General features: G+C 34.8%; 1 protein-coding gene and 1 long non-coding RNA gene across 2 annotated transcripts; both read right to left on the bottom strand.

Moving 5' to 3' along the window:
- Positions 1-7023: 7023 nt before the first annotated feature.
- LOC118489348 lies at positions 7024-8781 on the bottom strand. The gene is made up of 2 exons (XR_004887357.1): positions 8304-8781; positions 7024-7286 (listed from the first exon to the last, which is right to left on the bottom strand). It is a non-coding gene; the product is annotated as an uncharacterized LOC118489348 (long non-coding RNA).
- Positions 8782-9616: 835 nt separating this feature from the next.
- On the bottom strand, positions 9617-14467 carry LOC110923197 (LRR receptor-like serine/threonine-protein kinase GHR1). Its single transcript, XM_022167360.2, has 4 exons — positions 14203-14467; positions 12913-14130; positions 11291-12820; positions 9617-10396 (listed from the first exon to the last, which is right to left on the bottom strand). Exons 2-4 carry the CDS (start codon positions 13967-13969, stop codon positions 9810-9812), a joined length of 3174 nt encoding a protein of 1057 aa, XP_022023052.1. The 5' UTR covers positions 13970-14130; positions 14203-14467; the 3' UTR covers positions 9617-9809.
- Positions 14468-16728: the final 2261 nt, after the last annotated feature.

The raw sequence follows: 16728 nt of genomic DNA, 5'->3' as shown, positions 1-16728 counted from the left end.
AATTCTAGATCTTGAGTCACGCAACCACCGAAATGGATAGGAAGTCGGCACAAGCTCCGTTTCTATCGGTTTGGGAGATATTGAGTGTAAAAGAGTTGAAAGAAAGTTGGAAAACCATCTTTCAATCCCTTTTTCCGTGAATATGTCTAGATCCGTGAAGGATCTTTGTTTGTTTATGTGGAAATCGGTTAGATCCAAGTTATTCTTGGTGGATTGAGGCCAAAACATGAAGTTCTTCAAGAACCCATGATGACATCATCCTAGAACACTTGAATCTTGATGATTTCACGGTTAAGAGTTAAGATTTGAAAGATAGAAAGGTGTAGGAGTGCGTGTGGATCAAGAAAGTACAAGATTTAGGACGAGATCTTACCGGGATTGAGAGAAATCTGAGAAAAAGTGAGCTGAGCGTGCTGGTCGGACAGAGGTTTCCAAAAGTAGAAAGTTTGACAATGACAGGGGTATTTATAGGATGCCAAAAGAGGTAAAGGCTGGCCGATCGGCCAGGCAGCTCGATCGGACAGCCTGTCCGATCGGACAGCAGTCCAATCGGCTGGCTGTTCGATCGGCTGGTAGTCTGATCGATCAGCTGCCTGATTCGAGTGTTCGGCGCGATGATTTTTGCTATTTCGATTGAGATTGAGATTGCGCATCGCTCGCAATAGAGTTTCCTATTCAAATTACTTTTAATCCCAACTACTATATCAACATATAAGTATCCCTATTCCGTATTCGGTTTGCGATTGCGATTGAGTTCGATTGCGATTCAATTGATTATCACACATAACATAAATAAACACGCACAGGTAACACATAAGGCACACTCACACGTATAACAGTAACCCAAAATGCATATATTCGAGTTTGCGAGCGCGATGTTGATTAGATTAGATCGATTAGCGTTTAATTAACTTTATCGCATTGTTACTTCCTATTATTCACAGTCGTAAAGCGGTTCGTATTGAGAAATATACTTCGATTACTTTGATCGTAATTAATTACTCCACATAATACAACTAACGTAAGACATAAAATAGATTAACTACAGTCAAAGAAGTCAAACAGGGATTGAGCAAGGAGAGACAGATTGCTATTAGCGATCTTTTCCTCCTTTGACTTCAATCTTAACTTTGACTTTGACTTTCGGGAACACGGGGTGTTACAAATTGTAACATGGATTTGTTTCTTATTTAAACTAACGATTTAGTATTTAAAATAAAGGTCAAGGATGATGAGCTTTTTATTCTTCTACATTAATTAACAACTACGTACAAAGATATGTTTACAGGTTAATGTTATTATAAGACTAAATAACTAAAATATTCTAAGCTTTATTATCATAGTTTTCTAGCAACATGTGAATCATCATCAATTTATAATGTGAGAATTGAGATTATGAATGGCATCATTCAGGTATGTTTGCATTTCGTTCTGGTTTTTGTAATTAGTTTATGTTATTGTAGTGGCAATATCTAAATGAAAGCTAAATCGTTATCAATAGCATATTCTTACTTACTTTAGTTATTTTTGCTTTCCAAAATAGGTTGGTTCCCCACTGTAATGCACAGGTACGAACAACCTAATTAATATTAATTTACAAATGAATATATTTAATAAATACACTATAACTATTTTATGTTTTGATTAACATAATAATAATAATAAATAGTTCTTGTGTAAACCTTTTTTAACGACAAAACTTCTATAGACTGGGGAACCATGTATTTAACATGTTAAAAATCAATTTTTTTAAATTGTTTTTCGAAGCCTTGACATATAAATACGTGTAAAAGCATTTTAATAATAAAATTGAAAAACTTAAATAATAAAAAAATGTTTAAAAAACAATAAAAAAGTTAAAAAATTACAATTTTTTTTTTTTGGAATAGCTTCTACACATCTTTATGTGCAAAAGCTTTGAAAAAACTAAATTTTTAGCATTTTAAATTGAATTTTTATAATTTATTTAACATGTTAAGTTTATTGTTCCGTAGTTCCCCACTTTTTCTAGTGTTTCCCAATGAACATCACACTATGTGTGTATGTATGTATATGTATATGTGTGTGTATATATATATATATATATATATAGAGAGAGAGAGAGAAAGAGAGAAAAACTAGGCCAAAAAGAAAATCAGACCCGAGTTACAGAATGACATCACGAGTATTGAAATCACTCTACCTATCTCATTTGTGTAAACCTTAGACCATACAGTGTGAGGGGGCTTGAAGATGGGGCGTTAAGCGCCATGTGGCATCCACGTAAGCAAGGGGTATGGTAGAAAAAAACACGGGTGGTGTTGAATGTGGAAAGGGCCCAACCTAGTTTTAAAAAAACTAATAAATCACGAACCTCCTAACACAAACAACCAATCAACTCACGTCACATCAGCAATCAAATTGCCCCCACATTAGTGAAGAATCCCCCGCCCTACATACAACGCCGTAGAAAACGCCAAGCATGGGGTGGTTTGGTGGCCGTAGACTGACCTCCACGACAGATTTTGTCACACCCCTTTCAAAGGCGGAAGCCCGAGGTGTGATCTGAGTGCTTCTCATTGCATACGATAAGTAAACATGCTACATGAAATAAAACAAATTCCATACTGTCATTCAAAGTTAAATTATCCCAACGTACAGTATTTAGTTTAAAGTTTACATCATAAATAAAAGATAATTGTTTGAAAGTTCACATCACGATTTCAAAACAAAGATCAAGGTTTTGCTTCCTATATCACCATAGAAGGTGGGATATAGTAAACAAATCCACAAAAGTTGGCAATGGAGGTTAGACACTAAATCTCTTGACAAGGAGCCTGCGAGCATTATCCACTAATTCCCTAAAATACATTTAAGTTTAAAAATCGTCAACAAAAGTTGGTGTGAATTCATGCAGATTGTGTAAAATGTAATATTTGTAATTGTGTAAAAGCATGGTATGTAATTGTAAAATGTAAGTTTATAAGCTGTAATGAAATGGAATCGAGATCGCTAATGGTTTGCAAGGCCACTAACATATGTGACGACATAGGAAGCATCCAAACTTAGGCGATTTTTTACATCGTTTACCCTACGACTATGACCCAAGACACTCCATGACTATGTGTTGTCAAGAGAGTGAGGCTGCACGGACCTTTTAGATCTAACCCTTGTTCTTTCGGTCTAAACTAGATTGATGGTGCTTACGTATACCCTATTCGTGACATGATCTATGTATGATTCCTTTGTTTTAAATCATACCATTTGTACATGTAGTTTCCCCAAAGTTTAGAAAACAGTAAAAACGTTTAAAAGTGAGGACACGAACTCACTGCTTTGCGTCTTGAGCATCTAGCTGCACCGGCTTCTGCTACTTGAATGTCGTGACCTATAGACGTTCTAAGTATGTTAATCACCTAACTTGTAAATCCCTAAGTACAAGTTACTGTTTGGATTTAAGGTATCTTGCATGTATTGTTTCTTGTACCATTTGTACATGTATGTCACATTATATTTAATATTGTATTTGTTATATATTTTTATCCCAAATATAAATATAAATATAAATATAAATATATATATATATATATATGTATGTATAAGTAGGATTTTAAGAATGTTATATGTTAGAAATAATATATTTTTAACTTTTACAAAATATATATCACTTATATTATTTGTCAAAAATAAATATAAGTAATTTGTTAAATAATGTTTCCAATATTATTTTTTTGGATTTAAGTATACTTAGGAAATTATACTTGTATTTTAAGTGTAAATAGTTGTATATTTGTATTAATTAACCAAAAATCAATTCTTTGATTTTCATTACTTTCCGGAACTTTACTTCTTAAAAATAATAATATTTTTAAGGTTAGGTTATATATATATATATATAGGGAGCCGCTAGAATGAAAACCACCCCGAGTTGTAAGAACCGCGAGAACTACACCCCACGGGTGGGCGTTCACCATGATTTTTTTTACAACTAGATGTGTGTATTATAAACACAGCCGTAAAAAAAATTTAAACGCCGCGGCCGAGGGGGTAGTTTTTTACACCACAAGTTTGGTGAAAAAAAAAAGAAAAAAGAAAAAAAATTAAAAACACCAAACTTGTGGTGTAAAAAACTACCCCTCGATCGCGGTGTTTAAAATTTTTTTTACGGCTGTGTTTATAATACACACATCTAGTTGTAAAAAAAAATCATGGTGAACGCCCACCCGTGGGGTGTAGTTCTCGCGGTTCTTACAACTCTAGGTGGTTCTCATTCTAGCAGCCCCCTATATATATATATATATATATATATATATATATATATATATATATATATATATATATATATATATATATATAACAAAGAATGACAATATATATATATATGTATATATATATATTGTCATTCTTTGTTATATATATATATATATATATATAGAGGAAGGTTAACGTACATTACGGCTTAACGTACATCACGTACGACAGGTAATTACGCACGTTCATTTTAAAATCACGCACGTTATAATTCAAAAGTCCAAAATCACGCATGTTGAAACACAATAATCACGCATATTGAAAACATTAATCACGCATGTTACAGAACAAATCACGCATGTTGTTGTACGTGAAGTACGTTAAGCCGTAATGTATGATATACTTTTTCTATATATATATATATGTTCACTTATTTTTGTCACTTGTCACATTTTTATAATTCTTCCATTGCTTGTAATAATTTTGTATAAGTCCATGAATATATAAAATTGTCCAATAAGTCCAATAATTGTCCAAGTCCTTAATTTTGCAGAAAATATATATACATTGATATATATTTTGTATTTGTCTATGTATCGTTTTTATATGTAATTTCGGTATACTTGTATCATTGTGTATTTCTTAAGTATTTGTATGTGTATTTTTGTAGTATACTCCTTGGGAGTATTTAATGTATTTTTCAAGTTCCTAACATCACTAATACATATAACACACATAATATACACATAGCACATAATCTTGTGACCACTAAATATATATATTTTCCCTAAAAACATACATACTTAATATTGTTCTTATACTTGAAGAAATCCTTATTTCTTACTTGTAATTTTTGTATAAAAATTAGAAAACCTTTGTAAATATTTTTAGGTGAATTTTTGGGGAATAAGTTTCACCAAAACTTATATTTTTCTAAGTGTCAAAATTTTATAAAAATTTTGACATAGTTTCCCCTAAAAATAGAGGTTTCCCATGTTTTTAAAACATGTGTTTATTTTCTTTTCATCATCAAAATCAATTTCCAACAAATTTCACAAGTAACATACACTAAAATCACCATGAAAAACCTTACGATGAACTTGATTTTTGTTAAAATGTGTAGTCTTTTAGATCCACACTTTACATACAAGGATCTTCCAAATAAAGTGTTCTTGTTTAATTTTTACAAACTTTTCATGAAACTTTAACTTTCTAAGTAAACCATCCATGAGTTTTAGGGTTTCAAAACCATAAAAAACATATTCTAAAACCATTTTTATGTTCATTTTAAAGATCTTTATGTTCATCATCAAGTTTCATTATGGATCTTTTAAGACCCATGCTTAAACTTGTTAGATCTAAACTTCTAACAAGCTTACACATGATGGATCTAACAAAAAACACAAGATCAATGTTCACAACTTCATTACATGCATCAAACAACTTTAAAAGAACTTATTTTCACTTAGATTATGTTAGTTCTTTAAGTTACCATCTGTAAAAGTTTATGTTCTTTGAAAGTGTAACTTGTACATAAGCTTAACATGAGGTGAAATAGAGATTTTGAAGCTTACTACTAGCTCTAGTGGCTAGGGAAGTGGTAAGAACAAGATGAAGATGAAGGATGAAGAAAATGAGTGATAAAATCTCTCCAATAAGGTCCTTGAACTTCCAATGCTTCACACCTTCATAGTTCACCTTCTTACACTTTAGATATCCTTGGAATGGCTTGAATGATGAAGAAAATGGAGATGCGTGTGTGGGTTATGTTGGCCGTAGGTATAGAGGAGAGAAGAGAGAGAGATTGTGAAAGTTTGAAAGTGATAATTATGAGAAATGAAGTCTTGTAGGTTAATCTTATTTCCAAACATTACATTAACCACTAGTTAAGATGTCCCATATCAAGCACACATACATAATATTTTAATGAGAAAGGGTGTGGGCCACCCTTGGGGCCGGTCCAGATAGGGGCGGGGGTAATGTGTAAGTTTTTGGAAGTATAAGGTAGAAGATGTAAATTTAAGTGTTAAATGAAAGGTTAAGTGTGTTTATATGTTTTTATGATTTTTAAGGTGTTCTAGCATTATAACTAGCTTTATATCACTAAAACAATGCTTCTAGTCTATTTTTAGTGTTTTGGGTAGTGTCTGGTTATTCGTTCGGTTATCGGTTAAAGTGCTAAATAGCGCAGTTTTGCAATATATGAAGTACCTTTTGTGACTGTTTTCATTCCCGACACTTTACAAGTTATTCTAGACATTTAAACCTTAATTATGCATAGTATTTTGATGTTTATTTGCTGTTTTTGCTGAATTTCTGCAGAATTCTGCATTTAGAGTACGTTTCGGGTACTTTTTAGTGTCGGTTTTAGCTTCCAGAAAGTGTTTATATTAACCGTTCACCTACTTAGTTTTCAATGTATTCTTAATGTTGGACCTACTTCTAAGTCCTAAATCTATTGTCTGGTTGTTTTCTGCAGACATGCTGACGCAGCTTGTCTAACCGGTGAGCTTACTAATCAATTCGACGCAATGCCTAAAGTATAGTTTGATGTGATAGTTAATATATGAAACATGCATGAATTCAATTGCATAAGAAGTGAGCGCATAATGTTGACATGTAAACACTTAAATGCAGAAAATAAATATTAATTAAATTAGTACGAAAATTACTGGTTTTGAGCCAGTTATCAATGATTTCTATGCCCACAACGTGTGTTGTTAGACTAATAGAAAATATAATAACGTTGCCTATACAAATTCAAGTTGAGTGATTAAATAATATAAAAAGTGCTTAAAAATAATATAAAATAAAATACATTCACCTCAAGATCACGAGTTTTGCCAACTATTCTTTGTAAATATTTATTAATACAGAACTTGTTAAATCTTTGTAGAAACAAATGATGACAATCAATCAACTATTCAACTATAATAATATTTATTTTATTTATTTTTTTTTTTTGAACGGTAAATTTGGATCAATGACGGACCACTGGAGTATCATCGTGCCACCAGCAGAATCACCTGATTATATCCATCTCCACTAGGCAATACCTATACACCAATTCAGGAGGAAACCTAATAAATATAGAAAAAACCCCTTTGTATGAATCGAACCCAGGACCTATTGGTCCCAAAGCCTTATCCCACCCCCAAGATGCCACTAGGCTATAAAGCCATGGGCATAATAATAATAATATTTATTAATTTTAACAGAACTTATTAAATAATAACTTAACATAAAATCAACTTTAGTAATGTTAATCTGAACGATATTAAAACATCATCCTTACTATTAATAATAGTAAATTAATTCATTTATTACTAGTACATCACAAAAACTTTGCACCTTCTTTGAAGGCAAAATAATAGTTTATTCAAATTCAATTCGAGTTTTAAAATAATACAAAAAGTGCTTAAATTTTATATAAAAACCTTTCACCACAAGACATGAGTTTTGCCAACCATTCTTTGTAGATACAAATGATGACAATCAACTTTAATAGTATTTATTTTAATAGAACTTGTTGAATAAAAACTTTACATATAATCAACTTTAGCAATGTTAATTAAACGATTTTAAAAGCATCATCATTACTATTAATAAAAAATAAGTTAATTAATTAACTGGTAAATCACCAAAACATTGCAATTTGCAACTTCTTTGAATGGCATAATAATCCATGTTTTGAATGGCATAATAATCCACAAAACATTAGATATTCATATTAATGATGTTTTATTAAGGAAAATTGGTTTTTAATAAACCAACCTTTGTCCCGTTGGTAAATAATAATCCTACCTACGTAATTGGTATACAATAATCCTACCTATCAACATGTTGGTTCTTAATGAACTTCCGTTAATTATTTTTAACTAAAGTTAGTTTTTAAGTTTTATTTATTACACAAACAGTCCCTGTACTTGTAATTTACTAGTTTTAATCATCATCAACTATCATCATCTTCATCAGTCACCATAATCGTCATTATTCTTCGGAAAATAAAGAGAATTATGCGCAGAACTTGTTTACCGTTTAGAGATCAAAGAAAAAAGAACAGATGTTCTTACCCCCGGAGTGACGGCTATTGGAACTCTGAGGCAACGCCGTCGCTAGCAACATAAATTCAGAAACGTGACTGTCGTCGGAACCCCATCATCTTCACCAAAAGCACCGCCACCACCACTGAAACTTGCCGTCGGAACCCCACCACCAACGCCGGTTCTCTCTCTCTCTCTCTCCTCTCTTCTGTCGCGTCCGTCGCCGTACGCCACCACCATTCGGTGGTGGCCGGTCGCTCAATTTGGAGGTGAGTGAAGGTGGTTCAGGGTTATAGACGTGTTTGGTCGGCCCGAACATGACTCCAGCAGCCGGTAAATGTGGTGAGCAGGAGAGAAGAGATGTAGGGGGTTGCGAGTGGTGTGACATCGCCGGCAAACACGGGTCACCGGAGCTCCGGCCGAACCCGGTTCCGATCGCTGTTAATGACAGAGAAAGAGGAAGAGATGCAGGGTCTGTGTGTTGAGTGGCTGAAGAGAATAAGGGGTGTTAGGGTTTGATCCCCTTAAATTTTTTTCTTTTACAAAATAGTTAAAACTAATAAATTATAACTACAGGGACTGTTTGTGTAATAAATAAAACTTAAAAACTAACTTCAGTTAAAAATAATTAACGGAAGTTCATTAAGAACCAACATGTTGATAGGTAGGATTATTGTATACCAATTACGTAGGTAGGATTATGATTTACCAACGGGACAAAGGTTGGTTTATTAAAAACCAATTTTCCTTTTATTAATAACTTAATGGATTTATTTCTTTAATTTTGCAAGATGTACTATAACATCCAAATCGGAATGTCCGTATACGCCTTTAGACCGATGTGGAAGAGAGAGAAAGTCCGAGAGGACGTGAGGGAGAAATATCAAGCGAGTTCTATGAGAGGAAGAGCGTCCCTGTAACTCTCGTGAAAGAGTCAACATTTGGTAAATGATTAGAGATTTTCTTTACTTTTTATTTAAAATAAATTACTTGGATCAAAGATCATATAAATACAATGAATAATGAATTTTAATAATCTCAACTATTAGTAGTTGGCCGACAACAGTCTCAACTTCAAAAATAACTAGTGGTGGTCCCAACTTTTCACATATTGTAAACCAATGGACCTTTACTAACAGAAAAAGAAAATAGGACAAAAAAATTAAGGTTTTGTTAGTAAAAGTTTATTGGTACGTGAAAATGTGGAACTACCACCGACTATTTTTAAGCTGAAATCGTTGTCAGCCAACGACTAATAGTTGGAATTATTAAAATCTATTATCGATTACAAACGCTCATTCAAAATTTCAAATTCCCAAATGCACAAAACAAAAACAAGCCCATCCACAATTTCAAATTCCCTCCAAACATGCCATAAAATTCAAACTAAATTCTTCAAACCTTTTCTTTCCAGAAAAAAACCAAGAGCATACACTCAGAAATTACCAAAAAAACATAAAAACAGGGACCAATAAACCATTGATCTCTCCGGTTCAATCCCTAATCTAAGTCAAACAAAAACCAAAATCTAACCACCTATATAGACGAAAGATCCTCATAAACCGTCTTGATCCCCGGCCGCTCATTAAGCGGCCTAATACACCGTAACGCGATCCCAAGAACCTCCTTCATCCCCTTATCTGCAGCTGGTGTTCCCATTTCCGTTATTAAAACCGCATCAAAACAATCGGGCCCTCGCCCTTCTGCCACCTTCAACCGAACCCAATCGTTCAAATCAACCCCACCACCGTCTTCACTTGACACCACATCACCTGCACACTTCCCGGTCAAAAGCTCCAACAAAATCACTCCAAATGCATAAATGTCTGATTTGAAAGAGGGGACCGGGCGCTTGGAAGCAGCTAACTCGGGTGCACGATAGCCTAACACACCAGCATCAAGAATTTGTTCTACGGTTCCTGCTTGGGTCATTAGACGATGGAGACAGTAATCAGCTACACGTGCATTTAAATCTGCACCGTCTAGTAAGATGTTGGTTGCCTTTAGGTTCCCGTGTGGGATTGCGCGGTCAAAATGGAGGTAGTTTAGACCTCGTGCAATGTCAACGGCTATTTTCAGCCTTTGTGCCCATGTCAATGGCGGTCCTTTTCTTCCCGGCCGATCTGCATACACAAAAAGTTAATCAACTCAGATAACTTTTAAAACGATCAAAAACTGTAATCAGTAGGTGTGTGAATTTATAACATGAAAACGAACCCTTGGTTTAAAAAAGTGGGAAGCGCACAAAAGCGACGAGGTCTAAAACTGAGACGCAAAACGAAAAAGCGGTGAGCTTTTCGTACGCAAGGCGCAAAGTGATTATATAATTTACTTTAGAGTAAATTACGATTTTGGCCCCTGTGGTTATAACACTTTTACCCTTTTAGTCCAAAAAAGAGTTTTTTAACGTCTGAGCCCCCAACGTCTTTTTTTTTCTAACCCTGTTGGCCCCTAACACTAACCCTATCCATTAAATGTTAAGGGCCAAAAGGGTTAGAAAAAAAGACGTTAGGGGCCAACAGGGTTAGAAAAAAAAGACGTTAGGGGCCAACAGGATTAGAAAAAAAAGACGTTGGGGGCTCAGATGTTAAAAAGACGTTAAACCAAGAAGGAACCTAACACGAATTGTGTTGGGTTTGGATTGTTGACCCATTTAACCTGTTTATATAATAAGTTTTTTAAATGTGCTTTTATGTTTATAACGTAAAATGGTTGAGTAGTTTATGCTAAAAAATAAAAATAAAAGGGAACTGACAACAAATTTTATAATTTAAAGGTAAAGGTACTTTTTATATATGTTTGTATTTCTTGTTGTAAATTTGTAATTTTAGAGTACTAATATTCAAAACGTAAAAAGTAAAATCTTGGGTAAATGGGACGAGCTCATGGCAACCCACATAATTTTTGGGTTCGGGTCAAACTTCCATGTCGCTGTCAAGTTCGACCCACCAACACACGAACACAACCCGCTTAGCACCCGTAGTGATTAAGAATCGAGAGAAGATCAAGAGTAGTACCGTAGAGGAAACTTGCAAGACTTCCAGGAGATATGAAATCCGAAAGAATCAACTTTTCATATTGTGTGGGTCCCCAGTAGTATCCCCGTAAGCCAACAACATTCGGGTGTCTAATATTAGCAAACTTTTTCGCCTCTTTAGCAAAATCCTTTCGCTGTTTTGCCACCCCTTCTCTTAACCATTTGACAGTCAACGACAGCCCGTTATCAAGCGTGGTTCTATATGAAGTCCCATGGCTACTCCTACCCAAAACCTCAGCCGGGGCCCGAGATAACTCCTCAGGTGTAAACGACACCGTATCATCAAGAAAGTAAAGTTCACCAGCTAACCGATCAGGAGACCTCACATCAAGTCTTGAGAGGTTTTCAACGGTATATGAGTCACCGGAATCCGGCGAGTAAGAAAACCCGCTGGTTTTAGATGGTGAGAAACTCGGCACTGCCCCTGCACCTAATTTTTCAGCAGTAATGGTATCTGATGATGACCCTTTACGTGAAGCTGCTATATCTCCGGCGGAAACAACTGCAGCACCGCCAATTCCGGTGGCAGGCTGGCGGTGGACGTCTTTTGTTCCGACCGGTTGCGAAAGTGGTCGCCGTGAAATCCTCATGTAATGAATGAAGACCGCTAGAAGAATCAATATCACTACAGCGATAACACAAGCGACGATCACCAGCACTTTAAACACGGTTTTAATGGGCTTCTTTTTGCTCAATGAGCCAGGTGCGTTTGGTCCCGCGGGAGGGTTAGGAAACTGCAAGTCGGAATTCCCGGGAAAGAAAGACGATTCCGGGAACTTTCTCAAATTCTCGGGAACGACACCAGAGAGATCGTTATACGATGCATTAAAACTCGTTAAACCGTCCGTCAGATTCTTTAACAATGGACCCGTGAAATGGTTCTGGGAAATATCCAAAGAAACAAGATCGGTAAGTCCAGTCAAAGACGATGGTAAGGAACCCGAGAAATTGTTTCCGGAGATATCAAGAAACTGAAGTCCGGTCAACGAATTGAACCCGTCAGGGAAATCGCCATCGAGCTGATTGTCGGAAACATCAAGAACTCGAATGTTGGAGACATTGGATACAAAAGAAGACGGAAACAACTCGATACGCCCGGAAAGTTTATTACTTTGAAGATGAAGTTGTTGTAATGTAGGCATAGAGATTAAACCATTCGGGAACGGTCCATCAAACCGATTAAACCCTAAATCAAGAACCGTCAATTTTGGAAACTGAGTGATTACTTTAGGAATGGAGGAATCGAGTGAATTATGAGAAAGGTTCAAGTGGTTAAGCCTCAAGAACTGAGCTGTAACCTCCGGGAATGAACCTGTTAAACGATTTTGACTAAGATCAAGAAACTCTAGGTTTCCCCATTTCACCAATTTGGTCAAATTTCCTTGAAAGTTGTTCTTTGAAAGATCAAGAACAAGACATCCACCAGTCACCAATGGAAGCTCACCCGTGAGCCCGTTACCCGATAAATTCAGAACTTGAAGGGATGTTGACATTATCATACTGATTGACCCTGCAAAATTTATATAAAAAAAAAAAAAAAAAAAAAACATTAGGGAAAATACAGTCACAAGAAATGTAAAACCAATATAACTAGAGAGTTACCTGTTAGGTTATTGCCACTCAAGTCTAACTCGGTTAAAACCAACGAATCGCCTTTTAACAGATCATTTGGAAAGAACCCCGAGAACCGGTTGTTCGAGAGCTTAAGGACTTGAAGGTCATAAGCGTAATTGAAACTCGGGAGTTCACCGGATAACTCATTGTAGCTCAAATCCAACACGACCAAGCTCCCGAACATCTCAGCCACACCACCACCAACCAAAGAACCGGTTAACCGGTTACGGCTAAGATTCAAGTACTTAACAGTCTCCGAAATCCCGGGTAAAAACTTCCCACTTTGACTCGAAGAAGTCGTAAGCGAATTCCCACTAAAATCAACATGAACAGCAGTTGTTAACAACAAGAATTTAGGATCGAAATCACCAACTAGCATATTCCCGTGCAAATCAAGAACCTCAAGAACTGCCATATCCTCAAAACCTTCCGGAATGCTCTTCGTGAACCCGTTAACAGACAAATTCAGATAAACCAGATTGTTTAACTGCGTAAACGAAGCCGGAATCGCTCCAGAAAACGAGTTTCGGCTCAAATCCAATGACTGTATCGATCCAAGCCCGGAAACCCAATCCGGGATCGGTCCAGAGAAGTTATTCCCAGCTAAAGACATATTCTTCAAGCTCAAATCTTTACCAACGTCAACCGGCAAACTCGAATTAAACAAATTATCTGAAACATCAAGAAACTCAAGCATTCCCCCTAATTTTGTAGGAAACTTGCCGGAAATCGAATTGTTCGAGATCGAAAGCTTAACAAGCTTTGTTAAATTAGCAAACACATTCAAATCAACATCTGCAGACAATGACAGATGGTCAAGAACAACACCTGCAACATTACCGCCATTACACATGATTCCATTCCAAGAAGATGGACACCCATTGAAGTCAATAGACTCCTCATTCCAAGAACTGAGGACAAACCCAGTTGGGTCATGTTTAATGCCTTTCTTGAACTCAAGTAAAGCTAAAATATCCTGTGAAGGAAGCTGACCCATAACAGGAACAATGAACATAACGACCACTAACAAAACCCTAAACATCATTCTTTTCACCAAAGCTCAACGAAGTTTTGAGCGTTTTTTGTAAACCCAGTTAGATTAACAGCATTCACAAGCAAAAGACACACTAAATGAGTGATTTAGTGAATCTTGCATATGGGTGTTGAAATTTGGAAGAAACCCTAAAAGGGTTTGAGCAAATCAAGCTGCGAAAGGTGTAAAGATTCACTAAATGGGTGTAAAAGGTGAAATGGGAGCAATGCAGGGGAAATGCTTACCGTACAAGTGGTTATGCAGTATGTACAACTTTGAAAATGTTTTGAAATTGTTGGAAAATGGAAAGCTTCTTTTGTGACTTGAAAGAAATGGTTAGATTTGGTACATTTGAGTTGAGGGAGTGCGAAATGTGACGGTGGTGGTACGGTGGTGGCACGGCGGAGATCCGGCGGCGGAGCAAGCGTGGGGGAAAGTGGTGAGAGGGTGTGATTTATGGGTGGAAAATATGGAGTAAATGGGCTTTTGGGTGCTTGCTTTACTTTGTTCATTCTTTTTGGGATAAAGAATTCTTTTTAATTAATATCCTTTTTTTGTTTGATATTCTTTAGTGGTAAAAGCTTTATGGAAAATAATATATTTTTTTAATTATATATGTTTTGATGAAAATATAGATTAAATTAAATTAAAAGGTATACAATTGATAAAAGTACTATGTGTGGCAAATGGAATTATTCTTATGGGTTTTCTAAGCAATTCAAATTAAGAAAATGATACTTATGTTATGGTTTTTTAAGCAAATTTCAAATAAGAAATTGATACTTATTTTGGGTAAAATAATACACTGATCATTAATTGGGGTAAAGCTTATTCAATATTCATCTAGTTCATTTAATATGGCAATAATGTAATTCTTATTATTGATAAATATTCTTACTAAAATTGATGATTTAAAAAATGGTATGCTCATTTATGAGATTAATAATTATATCTTAAATGAAATGTTATATTATCTTTTAGGGTAACACAATTATTGAGATTTTTATCAAAGCGTTGGCACAAAGTATTTGATAAAATATAAAAGAAGTAGATATAAAATATAAAGGAAGTAGCATATTATGTGATAACTACTTGAGATCGACTCACGAAAAACTGAATCGAGTCTAGCTTGAAGGTAAATTAGTTAACAAGCTTTAGTCCGAATTTCACATACCAGATTTTATTACGCTCAGGATTCTAACCGAGTCTACAATTATGTATATATACTTATTTTTATGATAATACAAAATTATCTAATAAAAATTATTTAACATTTTATTACGCTTACGATTCTGACCAAGTCTATGTATATATAATTATTTTTATGATAATATTGAATTATTTTTTTTATGTAATAAAAATTATTTAACAGGTAATAAAATATTTTTCTTATAGTGGCATCTAAACCTTAAAAGAAGCACTTTCAATATTTCTGAATAAATTAACTAAATAGTGGCATAAAGTATATAATTATAAAAGGGAAGCACTTTCAATAGATCCTAATATATTTAATATTAAATATTAAATATTAAATAATGAAATAATTAACTAAATAGTGGCATAGGGTACTTAATTAAACAAAAAGCGGGAAAATATGTTTTTTAGTATAAACATGTCAGTAAACAAAAGCTTTACGCGCCAAGTGAAAACTTTATAATTTTGCACACCAAAGTTTACCAAATCCAGATCAACGTACATCTTCTAATGCATAATGTACAAGCATTGTTAGTACAGCTAGGAATCCGACCAAAGGTGTGACAATGTGATTTGTTGTTTTTATAGTGGACGTGAAAAAATATATAAAATGTAATTATGTGTGTGTGTGGGGTCCGCGCGTGTTAAATAGGTGATGGTTACCAAGGACATGGGGAACAACGTGGCCAGTGTCCACGTAGGTTAACGGTGAAGTTAACGGTGGTTGACAGAAGAATGTCTACGTCAGGATTTTATAACGGGAGGTGAAGTAGGTGTTAGGGTTAAAGGTGGGGACTAGGGGACAATCAAATGTGTGTATTCAAGGTCCACCTAATGGATGCTGACAACATGAGAACAAATAATGGTTTACAAAAGAGTAAATTCTCATTTTATTATATGAGATTAGTTCAAAATTGACACTTCCCTGTAAATAGTTTTTTCTTATTATTTTAGTTTAAATAGTTTTCAAAAATTTTTCTTATTATTTTAGTCTAAATAGTTTTCTTATTATATGAGATTTGTTTAAAAAAATTTCTTATTATTTTAGTCTAAGTAGTTTTTTTTTCTGCCATTTTAATCCCTTATTTTTTTTTCATTTTTTGTCATTTTCATCGACCACCATAACCACCTCCCACCACCCACCTCATTACAACCATCTATCATCGTTACCATCCACCCATCCCACCATCACCATTTCCACCACCAACGGCCACTTTTCCGCCACCCACGTCATCAACCAACACCACCGCCATCATCGTAAAACCAACAACCACCGCCATCATCTTCACTGTAAACCGACACAACATCATCCTCATAACATTGCACCTGTATAAAAAGAAAGAAAAATGTGGTTTGACCAAAATTCACCTAAGTTAAGTAAATTTTTTTAATGGAGTTAGTGAGTTGGATGAAAATGGCGAAAAAAAAAGGTCTGGGACTAAAATGGCAGAAACCAAAACTATTTAAACTAAAATGGCAAGAAAAAGAACTATTTGAACTAAAGTGGCATTTTTGGTCAAATCTAAGGGATTAAAATGACAATTTACTCCTTACAAAATGTATACATTTTTTAAAAG

The sequence above is a fragment of the Helianthus annuus genome, chromosome 17, assembly GCF_002127325.2.
Source record: "Helianthus annuus cultivar XRQ/B chromosome 17, HanXRQr2.0-SUNRISE, whole genome shotgun sequence".
Lineage (NCBI taxonomy): Eukaryota > Viridiplantae > Streptophyta > Magnoliopsida > Asterales > Asteraceae > Helianthus > Helianthus annuus.
Note: the sequence above shows the minus strand (reverse complement) of the source record. Positions and strands in the feature narration are given on the sequence as shown.